Source organism: Rhinopithecus roxellana, chromosome 19 (assembly GCF_007565055.1).
Source record: "Rhinopithecus roxellana isolate Shanxi Qingling chromosome 19, ASM756505v1, whole genome shotgun sequence".
Lineage (NCBI taxonomy): Eukaryota > Metazoa > Chordata > Mammalia > Primates > Cercopithecidae > Rhinopithecus > Rhinopithecus roxellana.
The window spans coordinates 63374121-63396849 of record NC_044567.1 but is presented as its reverse complement, the minus strand read 5'-3'; the positions used below and the strand labels follow the sequence as shown (position 1 = coordinate 63396849).

At 51.4% G+C, this 22729-nt stretch overlaps 1 protein-coding gene across 3 annotated transcripts in view; it reads left to right on the top strand.

Moving 5' to 3' along the window:
* UBE2O (ubiquitin conjugating enzyme E2 O) overlaps positions 1-22729 on the top strand; it is a 67546-nt gene that overhangs the window by 27622 nt on the left and 17195 nt on the right. For all 3 annotated transcript variants that reach the window (XM_030922712.1, XM_030922711.1, XM_010387522.2), the window contains exons 2-3: positions 21982-22041; positions 22238-22348. In XM_030922712.1, coding sequence (XP_030778572.1) covers positions 21982-22041; positions 22238-22348 — 171 coding nt within the window. The remainder of the gene's footprint in view (positions 1-21981; positions 22042-22237; positions 22349-22729) is intronic.

Here is a 22729-nt window from a genome sequence, read left to right as displayed (position 1 = left end):
CGAGCGTGGTGGTGTGCGTCTGTAGTCCCAGCTCCTCAGGAGGCTGAGGTAAGAGGATCACTTGAGCCCAGGAGGTTGAGGCTGCAGTGAGCCATGATCACACCACTGCACTCCAGCCTGGGTGACAGAATGAGACCCTGTCTCTAAAAAAAAAAAGTTCCTTTTAGGCATGTAAGGGCTGGAAAAAAGTGCCTCCCATGAACTTCTTGTGGGGAGGGGATAGAAGGAGTGGTTCTTCACCAAAACCAGGGAATTTTCCCAGGATCCAGGAAACGGGATCCAAAACAGGTGAGCAGCAGAGGAAAGTCTGAGTTAGAGAGACAGGATGGAATTCTGCAGGAGGGAGAGAGATTAACAAGAAAAAGAGACAAAGCCCAAAGACACCTGATCGGTAATTTGTAGGTAATTTGAAGATGTTTAGAAAAGTTATGGATAGGTATTTGACAAAAGTATCAATATGTACATAGGTATGTGAGGACAATTAATGCAGTGGAACTTTTGGAAGGATGGAGTACAGGCAAAAGGCATCAGAGGGGAGAGTAAGAGTTAGGTCATCAGGCTGGGCGCGGTGGCTCACGCCTGTAATCCCAGCACTTTGGGAGGCTGAGACAAGCAGATCACAAGGTCAGGAGATCGAGACCATCCTGGCTAACATGGTGAAAACCCATCTCTACTAAAAAAATACAAAAAAAAAAAAAAAAAAAAAACTAGTCCGGCGAGGTGGTGGGCGTCTGTTGTCCCAGCTACTCGGGAGGCTAAGGCAGGAGAATGGCGTAAACCCGGGAGGCGGAACTTGCAGTGAGCTGAGATCCGGCCACTGCACTCCAGCCTGGGCAACAGAGCGAGACTCTGTCTCAAAAAAAAAAAAAAAAAAATTAGCCAGACGTGGTGGCGGGCGCCTGTAGTCCCAGCTACTGAGGAGGTTGAGGCAGGAGAATGGCGTGAACCCGGGAGGCGGAGCTTGCAGTGAGCCAAGATCGCACCACTGCACTCCAGCCTGGGCAACAGAGCAAGACTGTCTAAAAAACAAACAAAACAAAGAGGTCATCAGGTACCAAAACAGGACGTCAGTAGATAATGTCTATAATAAGTTAGGAATTAGAGGTGCAAGCATGTTGTTTATATGTATGGAAGTAAATATTCAAACAGCCAAGAAATTAGAAAGTATTTGCTTCAAAAGAGCACAGTTGAGAGAGTAAGATGGGGACTGCCTTTTTTTGTTAAGCCTTTTAGTACTGTGTTTTTTTTTAAACTTAGGCCTGCGTTACTTTGATACAATTAAGCTAAACTAAGCTAAACTATTATTTTAAAAAATACAATATGAGCCAAGTAGGTCCTTTAAAATTTTTTAGTGACCACATTTTTTTCTTTTACTTTTTTTTTTTTTTCTGTGAAAAGGACCTTGAAAAGTGGCCACATTTTAAAAACATTGAAAGAAACAGGTGAAATTAATTTTGGAGGTGGAGGTGGAAGGGGACTTGCTCTGTTGCCCGGGCTGGAGTACAATGGCTCGATCATAGCTCACTGTAACCTCAAACTCCTGGCTTAAGGGATCCTGCTGCCATTTTTTTTTTTTTTTAAATGTAGAGATGGGGTCTTACTATGTTGCCCAGGCTGGTCTTGAACTCCTGGCCTCAGGCAGTCCTCCCACTTGGCCTCCCAAAGTATTGGAATTACAGACATAAACCACCTCACTCAGCCAGAAATTAATTTTAATGTTTCATTTAACCCAGTATATATCCAGAATATCATTTCAGAATGTAATGAATATAAAAAATATTAGTGGTCAGCCGGGCGCGGTGGCTCAAGCCTGTAATCCCAGCACTTTGGGAGGCCGAGACGGGCGGATCACGAGGTCAGGAGATCAAGACCATCCTGGCTAACATGGTGAAACCCCGTCTCTACTAAAAAAATACAAAAAACTAGCCGGGCGAGGTGGCAGGCGCCTGTAGTCCCAGCTACTCGGGAGGCTGAGGCAGGAGAATGGCATGAACCCGGGAGGCGGAGCTTGCAGTGAGCTGAGATCCGGCCACTGCACTCCAGCCTGGGCGACAGAGTGAGACTCCATCTCAAAAAAAAAAAAAAAAAAAAAATTAGTGGGCTAGGCATGGTGGCTCACGCCTGTAATCCTAGCACTTTGGGAGGCCGAAGTGGGCGGATCATGTGAGGTCAGGAGTTCGAGACCAGCCTGGCCAACATGGTTAAACCCTATCTCTACTAAAAATACCAAAAATTAACAGGGTGTGGTGGCTCACACCTGTAATCCCAACTACTTGGGAGGCTGAGGCAGGAGAATCGCTTGAACTCGGGAGGTGGAGGTTGCAGTGAGCTGAGATCATGCCACTGCAGGCAGGAGCCTGGGCAACAGAGCAAGTCTACATCTCATGAAGGCAACAGAGCAAGTCTACATCTCATGAATGAATGAATGAATGAATGAGTGAATGAATGAATGAATATCTCTTTTAAACTGTAGTTCTACCTAGATTCCTGGAATTCAGTCCTCAGTTTTAAATCAACAGAGAGCCATGCAGTTGTGTGGGTTTTATGAGGGTGCTAAGGTTGTTTTGTGTTTTAAAGTTATTGGCAGTCAATCCACACCGCCCTCCATTTTTTATTGCCTTGTTTTTTATATAACTCTGAGGATCCGGAAAGTCCCGGTCCATTTGGTGGATTTACACACACACAAACACACACATCCCCCCGAATAAGCCCCCGCATGGTTCCTTTTCTACTCCTCCCACTTTTCACCCCTTCTAAAAAAGATCCAGTTTCACAAAAGCCACCACAGAGACTGTAGGTCCAGTGTTCGAGCCAGGAATGAAGGAAGTGTCTCGAGCTGACCACAAGCATGGAAGGGTGGGTGCCTCCCCACCCTCTCATCCTCTGCCTCCTGATTGAGCTCACTCCCCCAACTCCAAGATCCTAGCAAGGGCACAGGCCTGTGGCCCTGAGCACATCACTGTATGCAATGCCATATCCAGTGCCATGGACACCCATCAGAACTGTCACATCAGACCGACAGACTGCCGTTGGTGGGGGTTGGGAGCTGATCTATTGGGCCAGAATATTGACCAAAGGTGGTGGGCAAATACTTGTGAGCCTCCCATGGACAAGTATTCTGCCAGCCACCAGAGACTAAGGTGTGATATGACCCTGTCCCTGGGCATCCTGTAGTCTAGGGGAGAGGGCAGTCATGCATGAAAAGTGGCTATCAGCAGGACGTCTTGTTCTAGTAGCGTGTGGCACAGTTGGGAGTAGTAGCAGAGGCGCTGCCTGCCATCAAGGTGATGGTGATTGTGTATTGTACACTGGACTTACCAACTGAAGGATTTCCAGCTGCCATTTAGAAAATCCAACGTGCAGGTCAGGCACGGTGGCTCACGCCTATAATCCCAGCACTTTGGGAGGCCAAGGCGGGTGGATCACCTCAGGTCAAGAGTTTGAAACCATCTTGATCAACATGGTGAAACCGCATCTCTACTAAAAATACAAAAATTAGCCAGGTATAGTGATGTTTGCCTGTAATCCCAGCTACTTGGGAGGCTGAGACAGGAGAATCGCTTGAACCTAGGAGACAGAGGTTGCAGTGAGCCTAGATCGTGCCATTGCACTCCAGCCTGGGCAACAAGGGTGAAATTCTGTCTCAAAAATAAAAGGCCAGGCGTGGTGGCTCACGCCTATAATCCCAGCACTTTGGGAGGCCGAGGCGGATGGATCACGAGGTCAGGAGATCAAGACCATCCTGGCTAACATGGCGAAACCCTGTTTCTACTAAAAATACAAAAAAAATTAACTGGGCGTGGTGGCAGGTGCCTGTAGTCCCAGCTACTTGGGAGGCTGAGGCAGGAGAATGACGTGAACCCGGGAGGTGAAGCTTGCAGTGAGCGGAGATCATGGCACTGCACTCCAGCCTGGGCGACAGAGCGAGACTCCGTCTCAAAAAAAAAAAAAAAAAGAAAGAAAACCCATCCTGCTGGAAGTAGCTGAGAGCCTCCTAGTGTGAAGAGAGGTCTCCTCTCCTGTGTTCTGGTTCCTTTGCGGACATTGTGCCGTAGGCCACCTCTATCAATTATGTCCCCAGCCTAAATCTTCAGACTCTCCCTTGGCAGCTTCCCGCCTTACCGTATTTTTATTTATTTATTTATTTAGAGACAGAGTCTCCCTCTGTCACCCAGGCTGGAGTGCAGTGGTGCGATCTTGGCTCACTGCAAGCTCTGCCTCCCAGGTTTAAGCGATTCTCCTGCCTCGGCCTCCCTGGTAGCTGGGACTATAGGTAGGTGCCACCACGCCTGGCTAATTTTTTGTATTTTTAGTAGAGATGGGGTTTCACCATGTTAGCCAGGATGGTCTTGATCTCCTGACCTCGTGATCCCCCCACCTCAGCCTCCCAAAGTGCTGGGATTGCAGGCGTGAGCCACAGCGCCTGGCCCCCATTTTTATTTTTACTGTTATTTATTTTTTAGAGATAGAGTCTTACTCTGTCACCCAACTGGAGTGCATTGGCACGATCAGGGCTCACTGCAGCATTGAATTCCTGGGCTTAAGCAGCCCTCCCACCTCAGCCTCTTGTGAGTAGCTGGGGCTCCAGGTGCGCACCACCATGCCCAGCTTGACCCTATTTTTAATGTCTTAAAGAGAGACCTTTCCTCAGCCCACATCCATCTCTCACCTACCTCTTCCTCCTTTTCCTGCTCTTCAGCCATAATTCCTGAATGAGCTCCACCTTGTGATTCCTATTTCCTGCATTGCCAAGATGTTCTCCAGGCCCTGCCATTGGGGCTTCTGCCCACGCCACCAGTTGGGACCACTGAGCCCAGATTAGCAGGGACACTTCCCCGTAGCACTGGATCTCTCAGCAGCATCAGGCATTGCTGACCACTCCTTTCTTGACACTTGTTCCGAATTCCCATGACCTTTCCTTCAGCTCTCTCTAGTGATTCCTCAGAGGCACCCTTCTGTGTTCCAGGCACTTGCTGGGGTGCAGTGGTGCACAGTGCTTGCCCTTGTGGGGTTCACATTTTAACCCCCATGGGGCACACAGACAGTGGCAGCGGTATGCAGGGACTCCAGGTGTGGGAACAGTAAGTGCTGTGAAGAAAAATAAAGCGGGTAGATAGAGAATGAGGAGGAGCAATTCCAGACATGGTGGCCAGAGAAGCCCTTCTGAGGAGGTGACATCTGAGCAGAAACTTGGGTGCAGCTATCTGGGGGAACATGTGAGCCATGACTGTTCCCCATGGTGGCCACACCTCCCCCAGCCTGGTGTGTCTCGGCGCCATTGAGGACGGAACCTCCGTCCTGCTCGGACCCCTGCAGGACTGTCTCGTGTTCCTGATGTTTCATTGGCATCTGGCACAGCGTCTGCCCATCCAGTGGTTATTCAGTTTGCTGAGTGAGTAAGGGAACAACTGAATGAATGGTCTACAGTGTATGATGAATGGGAGGAAGAGGTCACTGGGGGCCCAGACCTTATGACAGAGCAGGTTGTGTCGCTGTCAAGCCCTTGCTGGAAGAGAGATGGGACTGGAGCTCAGCCTGGGAAAAGCCAGGTTAAGGTGAGCCCCCCTTTGCCCACGTCCTCTCCCCGTGTCGTTCATTTAGGTCGTGCTTCTACACGTCATCTTCCCTTTCAGGACCACTCAGTCTGTGCATGAGTGGAGTGACTGACATAGTTGGGAGCCACTGAGGAAAAGCTAGAGAGAGAGGCCATGAGAACTAGCATTTTGGGCTTACTTAGCACACGTCCCATTACTTACCACACATAGAGGTCTCAAAAACATCACCACAGGCCTGCCTGACCCTCCTGTGGCTTGGTTGTCCCTTAAAGGAAGGACACAGCAGAGCCTTTGAGACATCTCCATCTTCCCATTTTCCTCCACCTGGGATTTGTGGTCCTTGAACACACTGCATGCAGATCCACTGGGGAGGGGATGGGTCCTCAGATGCAGTCTGGTGGCGTCTTGTCTTCTCCAGACTCCTGGCCAGCGACTTGTTGACTTCCTCCTGGGATCCAGGGACTGGGGGAAATAGAGCCAGCCAGGATGGGAGAAATGGGAAGCATGTGACTTTTACTCCATGAAAGAAAGGCCACCAGCCCTTCTCTGTCAGGGGTCCCAAGGCATCAGTTACCAGTTGTAATGGATCTCAAATGGTGCTAATTACTCCATCCCTTGAAAAATAGAAAATAGTCACTCAGGGCCGGGTGTGGTGGCTCATGCCTACTTTGGGAGGCCGAGGTGGGCGATCACCTGAGGTCGGAAATGCAAGACCAGCCTGACCAACGTGGAGAAACCCCGTCTCTACTAAAAATACAAAATTAGTTGGGCATGGTGGCGCATGCCTGTAATCCCAGCTACTTGGGAGGCTGAGGCAGGACAATCGCTTGAACCTGGGAGGCAGAGGCTGTGGTGAGCTGAGATTGCGCCATCGCACTCCAGCCTGGGCAACAAGAGTGAAACTCTGTCTCAAAAAAAAAAAGAAAAAAAATAGTCACTCAAATCATGTTCCATGTTCTGGTGGCTTTAATGTGGGTGACTCCCGTGTTTTAGTGTCAGCCATGAGCGCTGACAGCAGGCTGTCGCTTCTTTCTGCAGTATTTCCCTACAGTTGAGTTCAGCTATAGGGAGCTCACTGTAGCTGTGAGTTTCCTATTTCCTGTCAGAGGAGCAAGGGCCTGTTGGAGCGAAGTCTGCAGTACTGATGGACTGCACCCACTTAGCAAATGAGCGGTGCTGAGTCCTGTTCACTTTCCCATCCATGCCTTTTACCAGGAACTCAGCCCAGATACGTCGTGCTTGTGTTTATATTTATTTTTGTTGGAAATCTTGTGCGGCCGGGCGCGGTGGCTCAAGCCTGTAATCCCAGCACTTTGGGAGGCCGAGACGGGCGGATCACGAGGTCAGGAGATCGAGACCATCCTGGCTAACGTGGTGAAACCCCATCTCTGCTAAAAAATACAAAAAAAAAAAACTAGCCGGGCGAGGTGGCGGGCGCCTGTAGTCCCAGCTACTCGGGAGGCTGAGGCAGGAGAATGGCGGGAACCCGGGAGGCGGAGCTTGCAGTGAGCTGAGATCCGGCCACTGCACTCCAGCCTGGGTGACAGAGCGAGACTCCGTCTCAAAAAAAAAAAAAAAAAAAGGAAATCTTGTCTTAGAAGGCAGGCTACCTGAGCCTGCCCTGAGCTAATTGCAGGAATGTGGGGGGCTGAAGAAAGGGAGGACTCCTACTGTCAAGGTTAGCATTTGGGAGTCTAGGGGGGTAAGTGACAAGGCTGTCCCTGCCAACCCACTGGGGTCAGCCTGTGTCTGTGGTTTTTGTGGCCACAGGCATGAAGAGTGTGTGGCAGGCCGATTTAGAATGCTGCCAGGACCGGCACCTAGTGGTGCAAGACCCCAGCTTGCACTTGATCCCAGGGCTCTCGTGTCTCTTCCTCCTTGGCTTCCCATGCCTTTACCAAGCTCCTGCTTCTCTGTGAAAAAGAATGTCTGCAGCGCCCCAGCCCAGTTTGTCTTGGGAAGATGTAGTTACAGAGTTGTAAGGAGTGGACAATCAGCAATGTTTTGACATAGTCATTCCAGGGTGGGTCATGAAACCTGCGGGTGCCTCTGGGATAGATTCTCCTGGCCTGCTTGTGGGGTTGCTCGGTGGTGTATTTGGGTAAAGATGTGGGGGAGTCTGTAACATTTCTGGCCACTGGGATTGATCTGAAATCACAGGTATTAGGAATACAAAACGATGCAGGAAGCCAGGACCACTGTGGGAAGATAGGCCCCCCTGCTCTTCCATAGCCCCCTGCTCCCACTTCAGTGGGAACCTGGCCCCCGGGGAAAGAACTGGCCTTGGATCAGGGCTCTCGTGTTATTTTTACTGCCTTTTCCTACCATATTTGCATTTTTAAAAATAGCACTGCTGAGTGGCTCCTTTTCAGCATGAGTCTGCCTGGGAAGGTACGGTGCATTTACAGAGTGTGGCTATTGATTAGCAGCCAAGCCTTGGCATTTGGGAGTGTGGTGCGAAGGGGGCCGCTGCAGCGCTGGATAGGGTTGAGGCTCCAGATCATGAGCTGCGGCAAGAGTGAGGCAGCAGCTTTCTGCTGCCCCAAGGTTATGTCATGCTTCTGTGCATTCGCAGTTGCAGGGAGGTGATGAAAGAGGGGCAGGGAGCACCAGGGTCCCGAGGGCCATGGCCAAGGAATGGGGCCAAGCGGGCATGCCTCCTTCTGCCGGCATGCTTCTTTCTCAGACTCTGAGGTTTCCTTGTGGGTAGAGCCACACTTTCACACCACCTCGCTCCCGTCTGGTCACAGCTCTGAGCGTCGGGTTCTCAGGGCCACAGCATGGCCTTCCTGCCTGGAAGTCTTTAAGGTGGCGAAACCATGTCCCCCAGGTTCCCAAGGATGCGTGCTGGTGGGATCTGCCCTTTGCCACAGTGACAGCAGCTGGCCCAGGGCTTTGTTCTTGTCAGCGTGGAAACCAGCCCAGGCTGGGATCTGGGCCACCTGAGCAGAGGTGGGTCAAGGTTGGGGCCGTATCAGTTTGAGGACCTGCTGCCTCTGTGTCTTTCCCAAGGGCTGGACCACATTAAGGGTGTATCAGGGAGTGCTGAAGGGTGGGCATAGTTAGCTCTCGCTTTCTTAGTTATTTTCAGTCACCTTACTTTTATACCTTGATCCCTGGATTTCACTTAAAATGTTTTTTCTGTTCTTTTCTTCATTACACCCCCATATCAGCAGTAAACTTAAAAACATTTTTTTTTAAAATTAAAAACAAATATTCCTAAGTAGTCAGAGTATATTTTGTTTTAGGAGAAAGGGATTTTTTTTTTTTTTTTTTTTTTGAGATAGGGTCTTACTCTGTCACCTAGGCCGGAGTACAGTGGTGCGATCGTGGCTCACTGCAGCCTTGACCCCCCCGGGCTCAAGTGATCCTCTCACCGGAGCCCCCCAAGTAGCCGGGACAATGAGCATAAGCCATCAGGCCTGACTAACTAAAAAAAAAAAAAACATTCTGTAGAGATAGGGTCTCACTAGGTTGCCCAGTCTGGCTCTCGAACTCCTAGGCTTAAGTGATTCTCAAAGCTCAACCTCTCAAAGTACTGGTATTGCAGCGTGAGTCACTGTGGCAGTCAGAAGTTGAACTGTTTTAACTATCAGATTAACCTAGGGAACATTAATCTCTCCACCCAGAGATTCATTCAATGGGTTTGGGTTGAAAAATCAAATCTGTGTTTTTCAAGCTGATAACTGCCTTAAAACCGGTTCCTCCTTCCAAGGGACCTGTGGAGGCTGCTCCGTTTTCCACTGCTTCATAGTCTTTTGCTTTCAGCACTGCTGAATTGAATATCTAGACTTCCTCCAACTGTTAACTTCCACCGGTTGCCCTTCAGAGACCAGCACAGGGTGCAGACAGCCAAATGCTGCCTCACAGTTGCTGGTTGTAAGGCATGGCTCCTAGAAGAGGGTGTCCTATAGTCCAAGTACAGTTTGGTCTGTTACTTTCAGGAATTGTGTACCTCTTTCAGTACTGGGATAAAATGAGTTTCTGCGTGAGGCCTGGAGAGCCCTCCGGGAGGCTCTGGGCTCCTAGAAGAGGGAAGTTTTATGCATAATTGTATAGAAAAAATTACCAGAAGGCGGAGGTTCCAGGTCTCACATGCTGGTGTCTGTTCTATTGTCCCTGCTTCAGGGCACCCCAGGGCAGTGTGGGGCAGCTATCCCAGTCCCCAGGATGGGATGGGTGTAGGCCCACTCCACGTGTCCCACCTCTGTGACCTCCCCGGTCCCTTCCTCCTGAGGTGGTGAAGAGCATTGAACCTCCTCTGCCCACTTCTCCACCTCCACTTCTCTCAAGGCACAACAGCTCATCTGAGTGCAGTGAGCCGGGACTCAAATACCAACTGAAAGAGTACCATCATGGAGACTGGGAGGAGTTTCTGCCCACTTCTGCAGGTGCAGTGAGGCATTCGTCTCTTCACAGACGTCTGTTTCCTGCCCCTTGACCTACTCAGCATTCTTTCCTCCTGCAGTCGAAGGCCCTTCATGGCACTCTCTGCCAGGTGGTTTTAGTGATGGCTTCTAAAGACCCAGCTCAGTTCAGCCCCCCATGCACTCTCATTTGGCCTCCAACCATGTCCTCTTATCACTAGGGGTGGGTGTGTCCACACTTATAAAAAGGAGGGGGCAGAGAATGTTGACCATATTAACAAGGAGGTGGTTAATACTGTAAGATCTCCTGTTGGTTCCCTTCAGATAGCTCTCCCAGTGTATCTAAAATCCCCTCACTTTACTCATACATCTCAATCCTGATGTGCCCATACATGAAATTTTGCATTGTGTTCTGTCCTTTGTAAATGTTATTGTCTTCTCCAGGGAAGATGTCCTCGTCTAGGACCTGCCCTGGTGTCCCAGCCGTGGGGGCCTCCTTGGGCCATGCTGCCCAGGGATGTCGTTGTCTTTTGGCTGGCATGCTCTGACAGTCAGTGGGGATGCCCACATGTGAAGAGCAGAAGCCTGCCCCTGAGTCAGGGAGAGGTGCCAGGCAGGTGGAAATCAGGGCCCCAGGAGGCGTTTAGGGGACAAGCTCTGGAGCCAGGGCCTGGAGCTCATTCACCTCAGTGTTGCCCACTGAGCTGATGAGGCATCTGGTGCCCAGAGAGGTGACATGACTCTAGCACACACAGCTAGGGAGTGGCGACTCTGTGGCCCCTGCAGGACCTGGTCCCTGTGCCCAGAAGCTTATACTCCACATCTCTGTCCCCTGCAGCGTGTAGCCTCCATGTGACCAGCTACAGCTTTGCCTCACTGCACCTGCAGAAGTGGGCAGAAACTCCTCCCAGTCTCCATGATGGTGCTGTTGTAGTTAGTATTTGAGTCCTGGCTCACTGTCCTGAGATGAGCTGCTTGTTGCTGTTGTGCCTTGGGAGAGATGGAGGTGGAAAGGTGGGCAGTTGAGGGTCTTAGGACCTAATGATCCAGCCAAGAAGTGACATTTTGGTCAACTCCCACGCTCCAGGCCAGCTGGTATCCCAGTGATGCCAGCTCCCGGGATGGTGTTCATTTCATCTGCCCTGAAATAGTAAGTGCAGGTGTTTGAGAAGCATGGGGAGATGGTGTGGGCTCAGCGAGGTTGTGTCTTTTCCACGTGAGGTCTGTCGTGGCTGAGAGCAGGCCCTGCCCCACGTCTTGGACACAGCCCCTTCAAGGGCTCCTCTTCTCCTGGGGAGCATAGCTACAGGGAAACACCTCTGTTTCCCCAAAACTAGAATTTTCCCAGAAGCAGCTCAGAGGGATGCAGTCCCTTTTAGCTGTTTCTCTGGGGGGGGTGTGCATCAGAATCATTTGGGGAACTTTTTCAGATGATTCCCAGGCAGCAGGTCTGGGGCCTGAGAGTCTGCATTCCCAGCAAGCTGAGGGAAGATGCAGGGCTGCCAGTCCAGGGCCACACTTTGTGTACATATATAGAGAGAGAGTCTCACTCTGTTGCTCAAGCTGTAGTGCAGTGGCATGATCTTAGCTCACTGCAACCTCAGCCTCGTGGATTCAAGCAATTCTCCTGCCTCAGCCTCTTGAGTAGCTGGGATTACAGGTATGCACCACCACACACAGCTAATTTTTGTATTTTTAGTAGAGACAGGGTTTCACCATGTTGGCCAGGCTGGTCTCCAACTCCTGACCTCAAGTGATCCACCCGCCTCACCCTCCCAAAGTGCTGGGATTACAGGCGTGAGCCACGTCGCCAGGCCCAGGGCCACACTTGAATGGCAGCATGGTTCCAGTTGGTCCAGGGGTAGCAAGGGCCATGCTCAGGGACCAGACAGGTCAAATGAGGAAGGACAGGTGAGCAAAATAAAGGCTCTGGAGTCCTGGCACTTGGGTGACCTTAGGCAGGTCACTTACCTCTCCAAGCCACCCAGTCTGCTGTGGAGTGAGAACAAGAGTGGCGCCTCCTCCGTGGGGGTCACAGGGTTGGAAGAGGCAGTGCATGTGGGGTTCCTTCCTGGCGGGCTCCGTCAGGGTCAGTTGGTGTGATTAGCAGCCTGGGCCCTCATTCCGTGAGCTAACATGGCATCAGACACTGAGGGGTGTGGAGGCTGTGAACCTCTCTGTGCCTGGCCAGCTGGCCGACTCCTTTCTTTCAGGGATGCCTGGCAGCCACAGGACCGCAGCCTGTCGCATCTGAAATGGAGCGGTCCAGGCCCACTGGTTAGGCAGTGATATCCCAGTCAGGCCTGACAAGAACAGGACATGAAATCATGCTGATCACTTTTCTGCCTTTTACTTATACTTTTGAGGAAGGAGGCTGCCTTCTCCTAAAGATGCCCATCTGTCCCCTCCCTTCAAATGCAGGAGCCCAGGGCTGTTCTTGTCTTTTTTTAAGGCAGGGTTGACAAACCGAGAGCCAAGCCAAGGGGTGCAGGCTGGCTCCCAGCTCCTGGCGCCAACTGCACATATTGCATATCAAACACCGCAGCATCTGCAGAGACCAGCCCGCTGGCCCCCTGCCAGGCCGATCTCTGCAGTCCTTCCCCATCACTTAGCAGGCAGTTGGATTCAGTCCTCTTTCTCTGTCCCTCGGGCAGGCTCTGCCTCCAGGCCGTTCCAGCAAGCTGGCGAGCTGTAACCGAGTTTCCAGGCGTTGATGCAGCGGCACTGCATTGCCCGGCCTGAGAGTCTGCAATGTGAGATCAGAGAGGGTGTCAGGGATGAGGGTGTGGGGGCTGTCCCTGGTGTGCAGTTCCCCTGCAACCCGGGTCCTCTTGCCTTCCCCTGCTGCCACCCAGAAACAGGACTCAGTTTCTGTTCCCCCCACCCAGCTTAGTGCTCTATTTACTTGTATATAACTGTTTTCAGGTATAATTTCATTTTATCTCTCTCATCTCAGTGTAAGTTCTAGAAAGCTAATGCCCATTCTTAATTACATATTTGTATTCTTGTCTTGTCCTAAGTCTATAGAAAACACTCAAAAACTATTGAATCAGTTAACAGTCTTAGCACAGCTTCTCTGTTGAATGGCTTCCATAGCTCATGATTGACAGAATTTTCCAGCTAGGGGCACCGGAGGTTCTCCCTCCCCTCCCCCAGGCATGTGAGGCCCCCTGGCCATTTGTGCTTTGCTGGTAAAACCTTCTGTCCTCAGGTGGGCAGTGAGCGGATTGCTGGGTTTTCAGGGCTCAGCCACGTGACGGTCAACTGCTCTGAGAAAGTCCTCACACTGGCACCAGCCGGAATTACTGACCAGTCGTATCCTCAAATCCAGTCCAAACTGGAAACTCAGGCTTAGGAAGAGGCTGGAAGAGGAGTCCAGCTCCAACAGGAGGCCCCATTTTCTGCCTCTCCTAGTTTTACTGTTTGAGCCAATTTAGTAGCATTTTAAGTCAGGTCAGAAAGTTAAAGTTCCTCATCCTAAAAGTGCCTGAGTGTGACTGTGTGGGTCTTGAGTTTTGTGTTGGTTTGTGTGTTTTTTGGTTCCAAGACCAGCTTCTGATGAGAGGGATGTCTTCCCTCTGATGTAACTGCCCTGAAGCCTGGCCAGAAAGGACCAAGAGTCGGCGTAGGTGCTGGGTAGAGAATTTAGTAGAATGGAGATTCTCCAGCTTCTCAGCAGTCACCCACAGTAAAATACACATTTTATATCATGACCCAGGACACATATATGTTATATATGCAACTGAAAGAATTTTTTCAAAATATTTTAACTGCATTTACTTTTGTGCTAACCTAATAGTACTTATTCTTACTACATGTATATTAATGCCCTCAGATTTTTTTTTCCCAGTGTTGACCATGACCCACTAAATTGGTTCCATAACCGACTAACGGGTCACAACACATGGTTTGAAAAAAAGTGCTGCTTTGGGGAATGTGCCATTCTAAGATTTCCGCGGCTTTTTCAGAAATCCACACTGGGATAAACTTTCCAATCTAATGTAAGTAGCTTCTCAGGTCATCAAGCTGCATTAACATTGTGTGATGGGACTGAATGTCACTGACCCTTACTTCCTCCACCCCATCTCTACATCAGATTCTTGCAAAATCTTTAAAGACAATATGTGTACCTTATTTTATGTTTGTATTCTTGTCTAGCCTTGAATCTATAGGAATCCCTAAAAAAGCGGGATCCTAGGCTTCAGCAAGATTTCCTGCTTCCACCCCCCAAAACTGAGTTGAGGTTTTTTGTTTTGTTTTGTTTTTGAGACAGAGTCTTACCCTGTTTTCCGGTCACCCAGGCTGGAGTGCAATGGTGCAATCTTGGCTCACTGCAACCTCCGACTCCCGGGTTCAAACGATTCTCCTGCCTCAGCCTCCTGAGTAGCTGGGAGTACAGGTGCCCACCCCCATGCCCAGCTAATTTTTGCAATTTTAGTAGAGACGGTGTTTCACCATGTTGGCCAGGCTGGTCTCGAACTGCTGACCTCATGATCCGACTGCCTCAGCCTCCCAAAGCACTGGGATTACAGGCGTGAGCCACTGCGCCCGGCCGAGTTGGGTTTCTTAGCCTGAAAAATATCTGTATGTGCACTAACACACGTGACCCCTATCTTGGACTATAGTGGCACCACACCTGTGCTCACAGTGGAGTGGGCACACAGCAGCATGGAGCTAGACCCTTCAAACTCAGGGACAACCGAAGAGCCAAAGGGGCCTCAGCTGGGACAGGAGGGGAGGGAGGGAGGCTGGTTAGGAGCCCCTGAGGTCCCCAGCACAATTGGAAGCTCTGTCTCTCCCACACCCCCAGTTGACCACTGTCAATCTCACTCTTTTTCCATACACCTAGGACTCAGACCCCGCTCAGACTGTAAGAGATGGGGGGTCAGGGAAAGGGTGGAGGAGTGGCATTTCTCAGATTGTTTTTACTCTTTGGAAAGTATCAAGTTGGAATTTAGGAATTTCCAGTGCTGGTCTAACCTCATCTTCCTTTTAGGAATCTGGTCTTTGAGTCCTGGCCTAGGTCAACAGCTTCAGTCCTGCGTGTGGCTGCTGGACCTTCAGAGGTCTAGGGTCTGACTCAGTCCTACAAAGGGAAAGCCTCATTCTTTGAACACAAATCCAAGTCAGGAGCCATTGCAAGCTGACCTGTTCTCTACACACTCACCAGGGACATAGTGTGGGGCTGGCCGTCTGCTTGTCCTTGAGGTCCCAGGCTGTCTGCGAAGCCTCAGTGGGCGCTTGGCGTGATGCTGGACCTTTTCTGTTTGAGACTACTCCAGGCTGTAAGCTGAAAACCTCGTGTTGGGCCAGGCACAGCGGCTCACGCCTGTAATCCCAGCACTTTGGGAGGCTGAGGCAAGAGGTCCTTTGAGCTCAGGAGTTCAAGAACAGCCTGGGCAACATGGTGAAACCCCGTCTCTACAAAAAAATAAAATTAGCCAGGTGGTGGCATGCACCTATAGTCCCAGCTACTTGGGAAGCTGAGGCAGGAGGATTACTTGAGCCCAGGTGGTTGAGGCCGCAGTGAGCCCTGCTTGCACCACTGTCCTCCAACCTGGGTGACAGAGTGAGACCCTGTCTCAAGAAAAAAAAAAAAAAAAAAAAATCTGGTATTGATTACATCACTAACCTCCAGAAGAGGCGGGGTTGTTTTTTCCTCTGGGATTGAAAGAGAGCACCCATGTCTCCTCCTGTGTGGCCTTCCCTGATGTCTGACACCTGGAGATGACTGTGACATGGCTGATGGCTTCCAGCCTTGAGCTGTAAGTGCTTAGACTCCCTGCAGGCCCCTTCTTTTGGATTTCCTCCAGCTCCCCTTTTTGAACTGGGAGCCCCTTTAGTGTTCAGATGCTGGTGCTAGTGGCCAGGCACAAAGCCGCCTTTTGCCTTGGGATAAGGGCAGGGCCTCCAGGGAGCAGCCCAGCCTTTAGGAGCCACCCATTCCTACAGGGACATGACATTCAAAATCACTTGAAAGTAGCTTCTTGGCCAGGTGTAGTGGCTCACACCTGTAATCCCAACACTTTGGTGGCAGGAGGATTGCTTGAGCCCAGGAATTTGAGACCAGCCTGGATAAAATGGCAAAACCCTGTCTCTATAAAAAATACGAAAATTAGCCAAGCATGGTGGCGTACACCTGTAGTCCCAGCGACTCAGGACACAGGTGGGAGTATTACCTGGGAGATGGAGGGTGCAGTGAGCCATGATTGCTCTCCAGCCTGGGCGACAGAGTGAAACCCTGCCCTTCCCACCCACCCACTCCCCACCCCGCCCCCTGCCCAAAAAAAGTAGCTTCTTTATTTAGCTTCTTTGTATTTTCAACATGTTGATCAGCCTCAGTTTGTGTTTTCTTTTTTTTTTTTTTTTTTTTTTGAGGTGGAGTCTCGCTCTGTCACCCAGACTGGAGTGCAGTGGCCAGATCTCAGCTCACTGCAAGCTCTGCCTCCCGGGTTTATGCCATTCTCCTGCCTCAGCCTCCCGAGTAGCTGGGACTACAGGCGCCCGCCACCTCGCCCGGCTAGTTTTTGTATTTTTAGTAGAGACAGGGTTTCACCGTGTTAGCCAGGATGGTCTCGATCTCCTGACCTCGTGATCCACCCGTCTCGGCCTCCCAAAGTGCTGGGATTACAGGCTTGAACCACCGCGCCCGGCCAGTTTGTGTTTTCTATTCCTGGAACACTTTATACAGTGAATTCGGATTCCACCTGGTCAGTCAAGGTCAATGTTATGAATGAGGGTCTGGACCGGGAGCTGCAGGACGAGCTGGTTGCTTTTGCTATGTTGTTGGGGATCAGCCTCAAGACTGCAGCTCAGAGAAGCAGCATGCGCCTTGGGAGTCAGGCAGCCGTGGAGGAGAGTGCTCCTGGCAGGAGAGGCCCCCAGTGAGTTTCCCTGACTCCTGAAATGCCTGCTCTGAGTGGCCCCCAGCAGAGCTTCAGGGAGCTCAAATAGGGCAGAACAGAAGTGCCCAGCCTCCTGCCACGTTGCGTACTGCCCTGGCATTGTCCCTCACCCTCACTTGCCATTTGATTGCTTTGCTACTTGGTACAACCAGAGGCTGGTCCGCAGACCCACCTTCTCCGCCATTGTTTGGGTCTCAGCGCCTGCGTCTCCAGAGCACCTTCAGGGCTTCTCAGCTGTGGCACTGCGGGTGCGTTGGTCACGCCATTCTTTGCTGAGGGTTGTCCTGTGCATTGCAAAATGCTCAGCATTCTGGCTTCTGCCCACTAGATTCGAGAACCCCAGCACCACCCTTTACGACCACCGAAAGTGTCTCCAGACATTGCCAAATGTCCTTTGAGAAGCAAAATTACCCCTAGGTGAGAACCACTGGTCTAACTGGCCTCTGCTCCCTCTCTCAGCATGTTCCCTGCCCAAAAATCAGGTGATCTTTTGGATATCACCATCAGGCAGGGCTCTGAGTGGAGGCCTTCAGGGACTTCCATCTTGCTCAGTATACAGTCTCAAGCCCTCCCTGTGGCTCTCTAAGGCCTGAATAACCGGGCTCCATGGCTTCTGCCCTTCTTGAAGCCCTGCCAGCCTGTGCTGGTCACTCCGCCCAGCACCTTGACAGCACTCCTCCCTGCTTGGTAAGCTCACTCCCCATCTCATCCCGATCTCTGGTTCAGCATCACCCTGGAGGGGCCTTTCCTGACCACCCATTTAAAATTCCTCACTGTGCTTTCCTCCTGCTGGCCCCCATGTGGCCTAGTTTTTCTTTGTGGCACTTGGTACCACCTTCCCTGCGTCTCTGTCTACATCCCACCTGCAGGAGAATGGGCGCTTAGCATGTGCCAGAATCCCTGTCTTTGGAGGGCAGCTGTGTTGTTTGCTGCTCCTGTTTCCAGAGGAAGCACAAAAGATGTCGGTCCTGGGTTCCACTGGGCAGCCCCACTGTCACGTCACATGTGTGCAAAGTAGTGTGTGTTTGCCGGGTGTGCTGGCTCATGCCTGTAAGCCACTGAGGCTGAGGAGGGTGGATCACAAGGTCAGGAGTTGGAGACCAGCCTAACCAACATGGTGAAACCCCATCTCTACTAGAAATACAAAAATTAGCTGGGCATGGTGGTGTGTGCCTGTAATCCCACTACTCAGGAGCCTGAGGCAGGAGAATCGCTTGAACCCCAGAGGCAGAGGTTGCAGTGAGCCGAGGTCGTGCCACTGCACTCCAGCCAGGGCGACAAAGCAAGACTCTGTCTCAAAAAAAAAAAAACTAGTGTGTGTTCATTTTAAACCAACCACCACCCCTTCTGGCTTAGAGATACTGTTAGCATTTTGGTATCTTATCTTGTCCTTTTTCTGTTCAGAAACCTCTGATAGTTACAACTTTCTAAGAAATGTTAGACAATAGGCTGGGTGCGGCGGCTCACGCCTGTAATCCCAGCACTTTGGGAGGCTGAGGCGTGCGGATCACGAGGTCAGGAGATCGAGAGCATCCTGGCTAACATGGTGGAACCCCATCTCTACTAAAAATAGAAAAAATTAGCCAGGCGTGGTGGCGGGCGCCTGTAGTCCCAGCTACTTGGGAGGCTGAGGCAGGAGAATGGCATGAACCCAGGAGACGGAGTTTGCAGTGAGCCGAGATCACGCCACTACACTCCAGCCTGGCCAAGAGAAGGAGATTCCATCTCGAAAAAAAAAAAAAAAAAAAAGGAAATGTTAGACAATCAATAGCTCACCAACTCAGGTTGTTTAGAATTTCAGAGCCCATGAGGACAGTTGAAATCTCTTCACCTCCCGATCCCAGATCCCCTCCTAGTAACAATTTTTTTAAAACTATAAGCAAGGCACCCCTGAACGGTAGGGATTGGGTTTATTCCACGGTTTAGTTTTGTTCACAAATCTGGTGTTTCCCCGGCTGGTGTTTTCCCGGAGTGGGCACAGTGCCCTCTAGTGTTCACCTGCCAGGCCGGCTGGCCCCTGTCATTTGCTCTTTGGAGGTAGAAGGGGAAGTAGAGGGCAAACTGCGCCCAGCAGGCATCTGCAGTCAGTGGCCGCCACTGCTGCCTTCCACTTGCCCCAGAAATGAAGAGAGTGTTTATTTCTTTCATAAGCAGAAGAATCACTGTCTTTAAATGTGTAGACCGCCAGAAGTCTTTTCCTGTCTCTCTAGCTCTGGGGAGAGATGAGTTTTTTATGTGGTTAAGAGAACAGACTCTGGGGCCAAACTGCCTGAGTTCAGGTCCCAGCCCCACTACTTATGAGCTTGATGACATTGAATGCATTATTTTCTCTGTCTCAGTTTGCGTATCTGCGAAATGAGCATGGCAGTGAGGTGCTTCACGGGTTGTGGAGCACCTCATGAGTGAAAGCAGCGAAGCACCTGGAGAACTGTCTGGCAGGTAGGAAGCACCTGGTTAGCATGAGGTGGAAAACTGCAGAGCTCTTGCATTCACCAGGAGCACAGCGGTTCCTTCCTGACGGGGGCACTGAAAGGCTTTGTGAAGCAGGTCGCGCACATGGGGCAGGGAGAGGAGGACGTTTGGAAGGAACTGTTCAGTGGAGTGGCTTACAGATGGGAGTGTGTGGGCTTATTTGGAGAAAGCCATTGCCCAGTATGGGTGGGGTATAGGAAGTTAGGAAGGAAAGTCACGAGAGCTTCCCAAGTCATCCTAAGTCCTTCCAGATGCCATTGTCTCAGGTTCTAATTCCCAGTGGAAGGGAGTGTAGCCACCATGTCACCATCCCCCAGCCCCTTGTCACTCCCAGTCTGCTCCCAGCACCATCAGGGCTTTGGAGAAACGTAATGCCTTGTCATAGAAAGGTCAGAAGAGCCCCTGGAGGCAGCGTCCTGGTGGGGTGGAGCTGCTCTTGTCTGGAGACCCCATGGGAAGAATGGCATTTGCTTCCAGGCTCCTTCTCCTGGGAACACTGGGCACTGCCTGCCCTGCCAGCCTCTGGCCTTGCCACGATGCCAGTTTTCACCAGCTGTTTTTTTCTGCTTCAGCCTCAGAGTTGACATCTCAGTTTCCCCTGCATTCCCGAGGGTGCAGTTAGGCTGAACAGAGTGTCCCATCAGTGCCTGCACTGATTTAGGTCTGTGTCTGCGCTGCTCTTGCCTCCTTTCCTGGCTGCTCTCTCAGGGACCCCCAAGTGGTGGAGGCAGCCCTCCCGCCACATGTGGTACAGTCCCCCTTGCTTTGGAGTCTGCTGTCCTGCAGCTTCTGACTTCTCTGGGAGCAATTGTGGCCTTTTGAAGTCTAAAATGGGAGCAGGGGATTAAGATAGGGTGGGGCAGCGCAAAAAATACCATGTCTCAGAGTGGAGATTTGGGCACAGAGGGTTACAGCACAGAATGTTCTTTGAGTTAGAAAAGTGGCACTGTCACACCAACATGCCCCTGCAGCCTCCTGGGGTCTTGAAGCAGAGATAAGGAGAGCCTGACCTTTCAGGGGTCTTCACCCTGCAGCTCACAGGGCCGGTGATCACAGCTGCCGGCCTTGCTGAGCACCTACTCTGTACCGTGCACCATGTGCCACCTGTGGTCCACTGCCTTGGCGACTCCACCTCAGCCATGCTGAGACGGCTGCCGTCATCCCTCCTTCCACGTGTCGGCAGGAGTGGTTTGCCTGACTTTCCTGTGTCTGACTCGAGAACCCTGCATTTACTGGGCTCCTTGTCATTTGAAACTTGGGATCATACCTGGATGCAGTGGCTCACGCCTGTAATCCCAGCACTTTGGGAGGCTGAGGCAGGCAGATCACAAGGTCAGGAGTTCGAGACCAGCCTGGCCAACATGGTGAAGCCCCATCTCTACTAAAAATACAAAAATTAGCCGGGTGTGGTGGCACGTGCCTGCAGTCCCACCTACTTGGGAGGCTGAGGCAGGAGAATTGCTTGAACCTGGGAGGCGAAGGTTGCTGTGAGCCCGAGACTGTGCCATTACACTCCAGTCTGGGCAATACAGCAAGACTCCATCTCAATAAAAAAAAACAAAACTTGCGCTCACGAGTTCCTGTGGGACTGTCTGCACTGCTGGTTGGTGCTGGGGTCCATTGCTTTTCTTTCCTTTTTTTGTGAGTCATGTTCTTCTACTAACAGAGTTTGTTTTAGTTGTCGTTGCCAGCAATTAAGTGACCTTGAGCCAGTGTCTTCCTTTTTCAGCGACTTGGTTCTCCTTTCTTGGTGGTGAACTCTCGGTGCCCCCAGGTCAAGGGAGGCCACCACGGAGGAGTGTCTGGTTGGCAATTTGAGGAAACCGCTCTCCAGCCACGTGGTTTGGGGTCTTGGAGGTGGACACACACAGAGACCCGTCCATGATTATGACCCAGTGAAGAACCATTGAGGAGCTGCCCCAGGTTGGAGGAACCAGCTAAAAAAGAAGGCAGGCTGGCCTGGTGGGAGCGTCTCCTGCCTGGGCTGTTGGGAGATGGAGCAGCAGGAGGCAGCGGCCGCTGCCAGTTGTGCATAAAGGGACAATCAGGTGCTCGTGCAGTTGGCCAGGCTCCAAGAGCCAACCATCCTGAGGGTTACTTAGCAGCCTGCAGGGCTCCAAGCACAGCAGATAAGGCGCAGGCTGCAGCTGGTCAGGAGGATAACCCAGATTAGAACGTGGTGTCCGGTGATAGCCAGGCTTCAGGATGACCCACCGCAGCCCAGTGTCCTGCTCCTCCCCCAGCCCACTCTCCCTCAGCACTGATCAGCTAGGGCAGGCACTTGCAGAGGGCAGAAAAAAGATTTAACACAAAGCAAATGTTTTGCTCTCTGTAGAATGGGCTGTTAAATCCTTCATTAAAGTGCGACCTTATGTGATCTGTCATTGAGCCCCACTGTTCAGCGTGAGGACGGATACCTCCGGCGAGCTGAGTGTTTGCCTTTGGTGGGCGAGACAGTGACTGCAGGGGCCCCAGGAGGCCTGTGGACATGACGCGCTCCTCCGTGGGTCGCGGTGCTGGTCGGAGGTGTGTGCGGTCTGTGAAAATGCTGCTAGCGGAACACTTAGGATTTGTGCACTTAGCAGTGTGGATGTGACACTTCAGAAGTTGGAAGAAAACCGTATTCTGTGTTGGCTTTAGAGCCCATTTTCTCACATCTCTCACGTTTCCATTCTTTTACAGCTGAAACTAGAGGACCGTTCTGTGGTGCCCCGAGATGTGGTCCGGCACATGCGATCTACCGTGAGTCCTGCGTCCCCACCCCAGCCCTGGGCCTGGGGGCAGCCACCTTAGGGACTTGAGCCTGCCCACCTTGTACTCTGTATGTGGGAGAGCTGGCCAGCTCCGCAGGGGGCGCGCTGGGGTTGCCTGGGCTGGGTCTCCCATGGTGACCAGGGCTGCTGCACCATGGGACTTGCATGCCTCTTCCCTCCCCCAGGACAGTCAGTGTGGCACGGTGATTGACGTCAACATCGACTGCGCTGTCAAGCTCATTGGCACCAACTGCATCATCTATCCTGTAAACAGCAAGGACCTACAGCACATCTGGGTGAGCCAGCCCTGTCTTCTCATCATGCTTTCTGGGCCCTCTGGTTCTCTCGGCAGCACGACCTGTGCGCTACAGCCTCCTCCCTGCTCTTGCCAAGCACAGCCTTCCTGGATCAGAAGGCGGAGCACAGCAGCCAGCTGGCTCCTATAGCCTTGTTTTCGCTGCTTTCAAGTAAGCCATTTAGATGTGAGGTCAGGACGTGCCCTTCCCCAACCCCAGCGTAGGCTACCAGTATGGTTATCTTTAAGTGTTTTCCTTTCTCCTCTAATATTTCTTTTAAAAAAATTAATTATTTCCAATTATTTATTTTTTTAATGATTTTAAACTTACCAAAAGTTGTAAATTCCTGTGTCCCTCTCATCCGGGTTCCTCAGCTGTTAA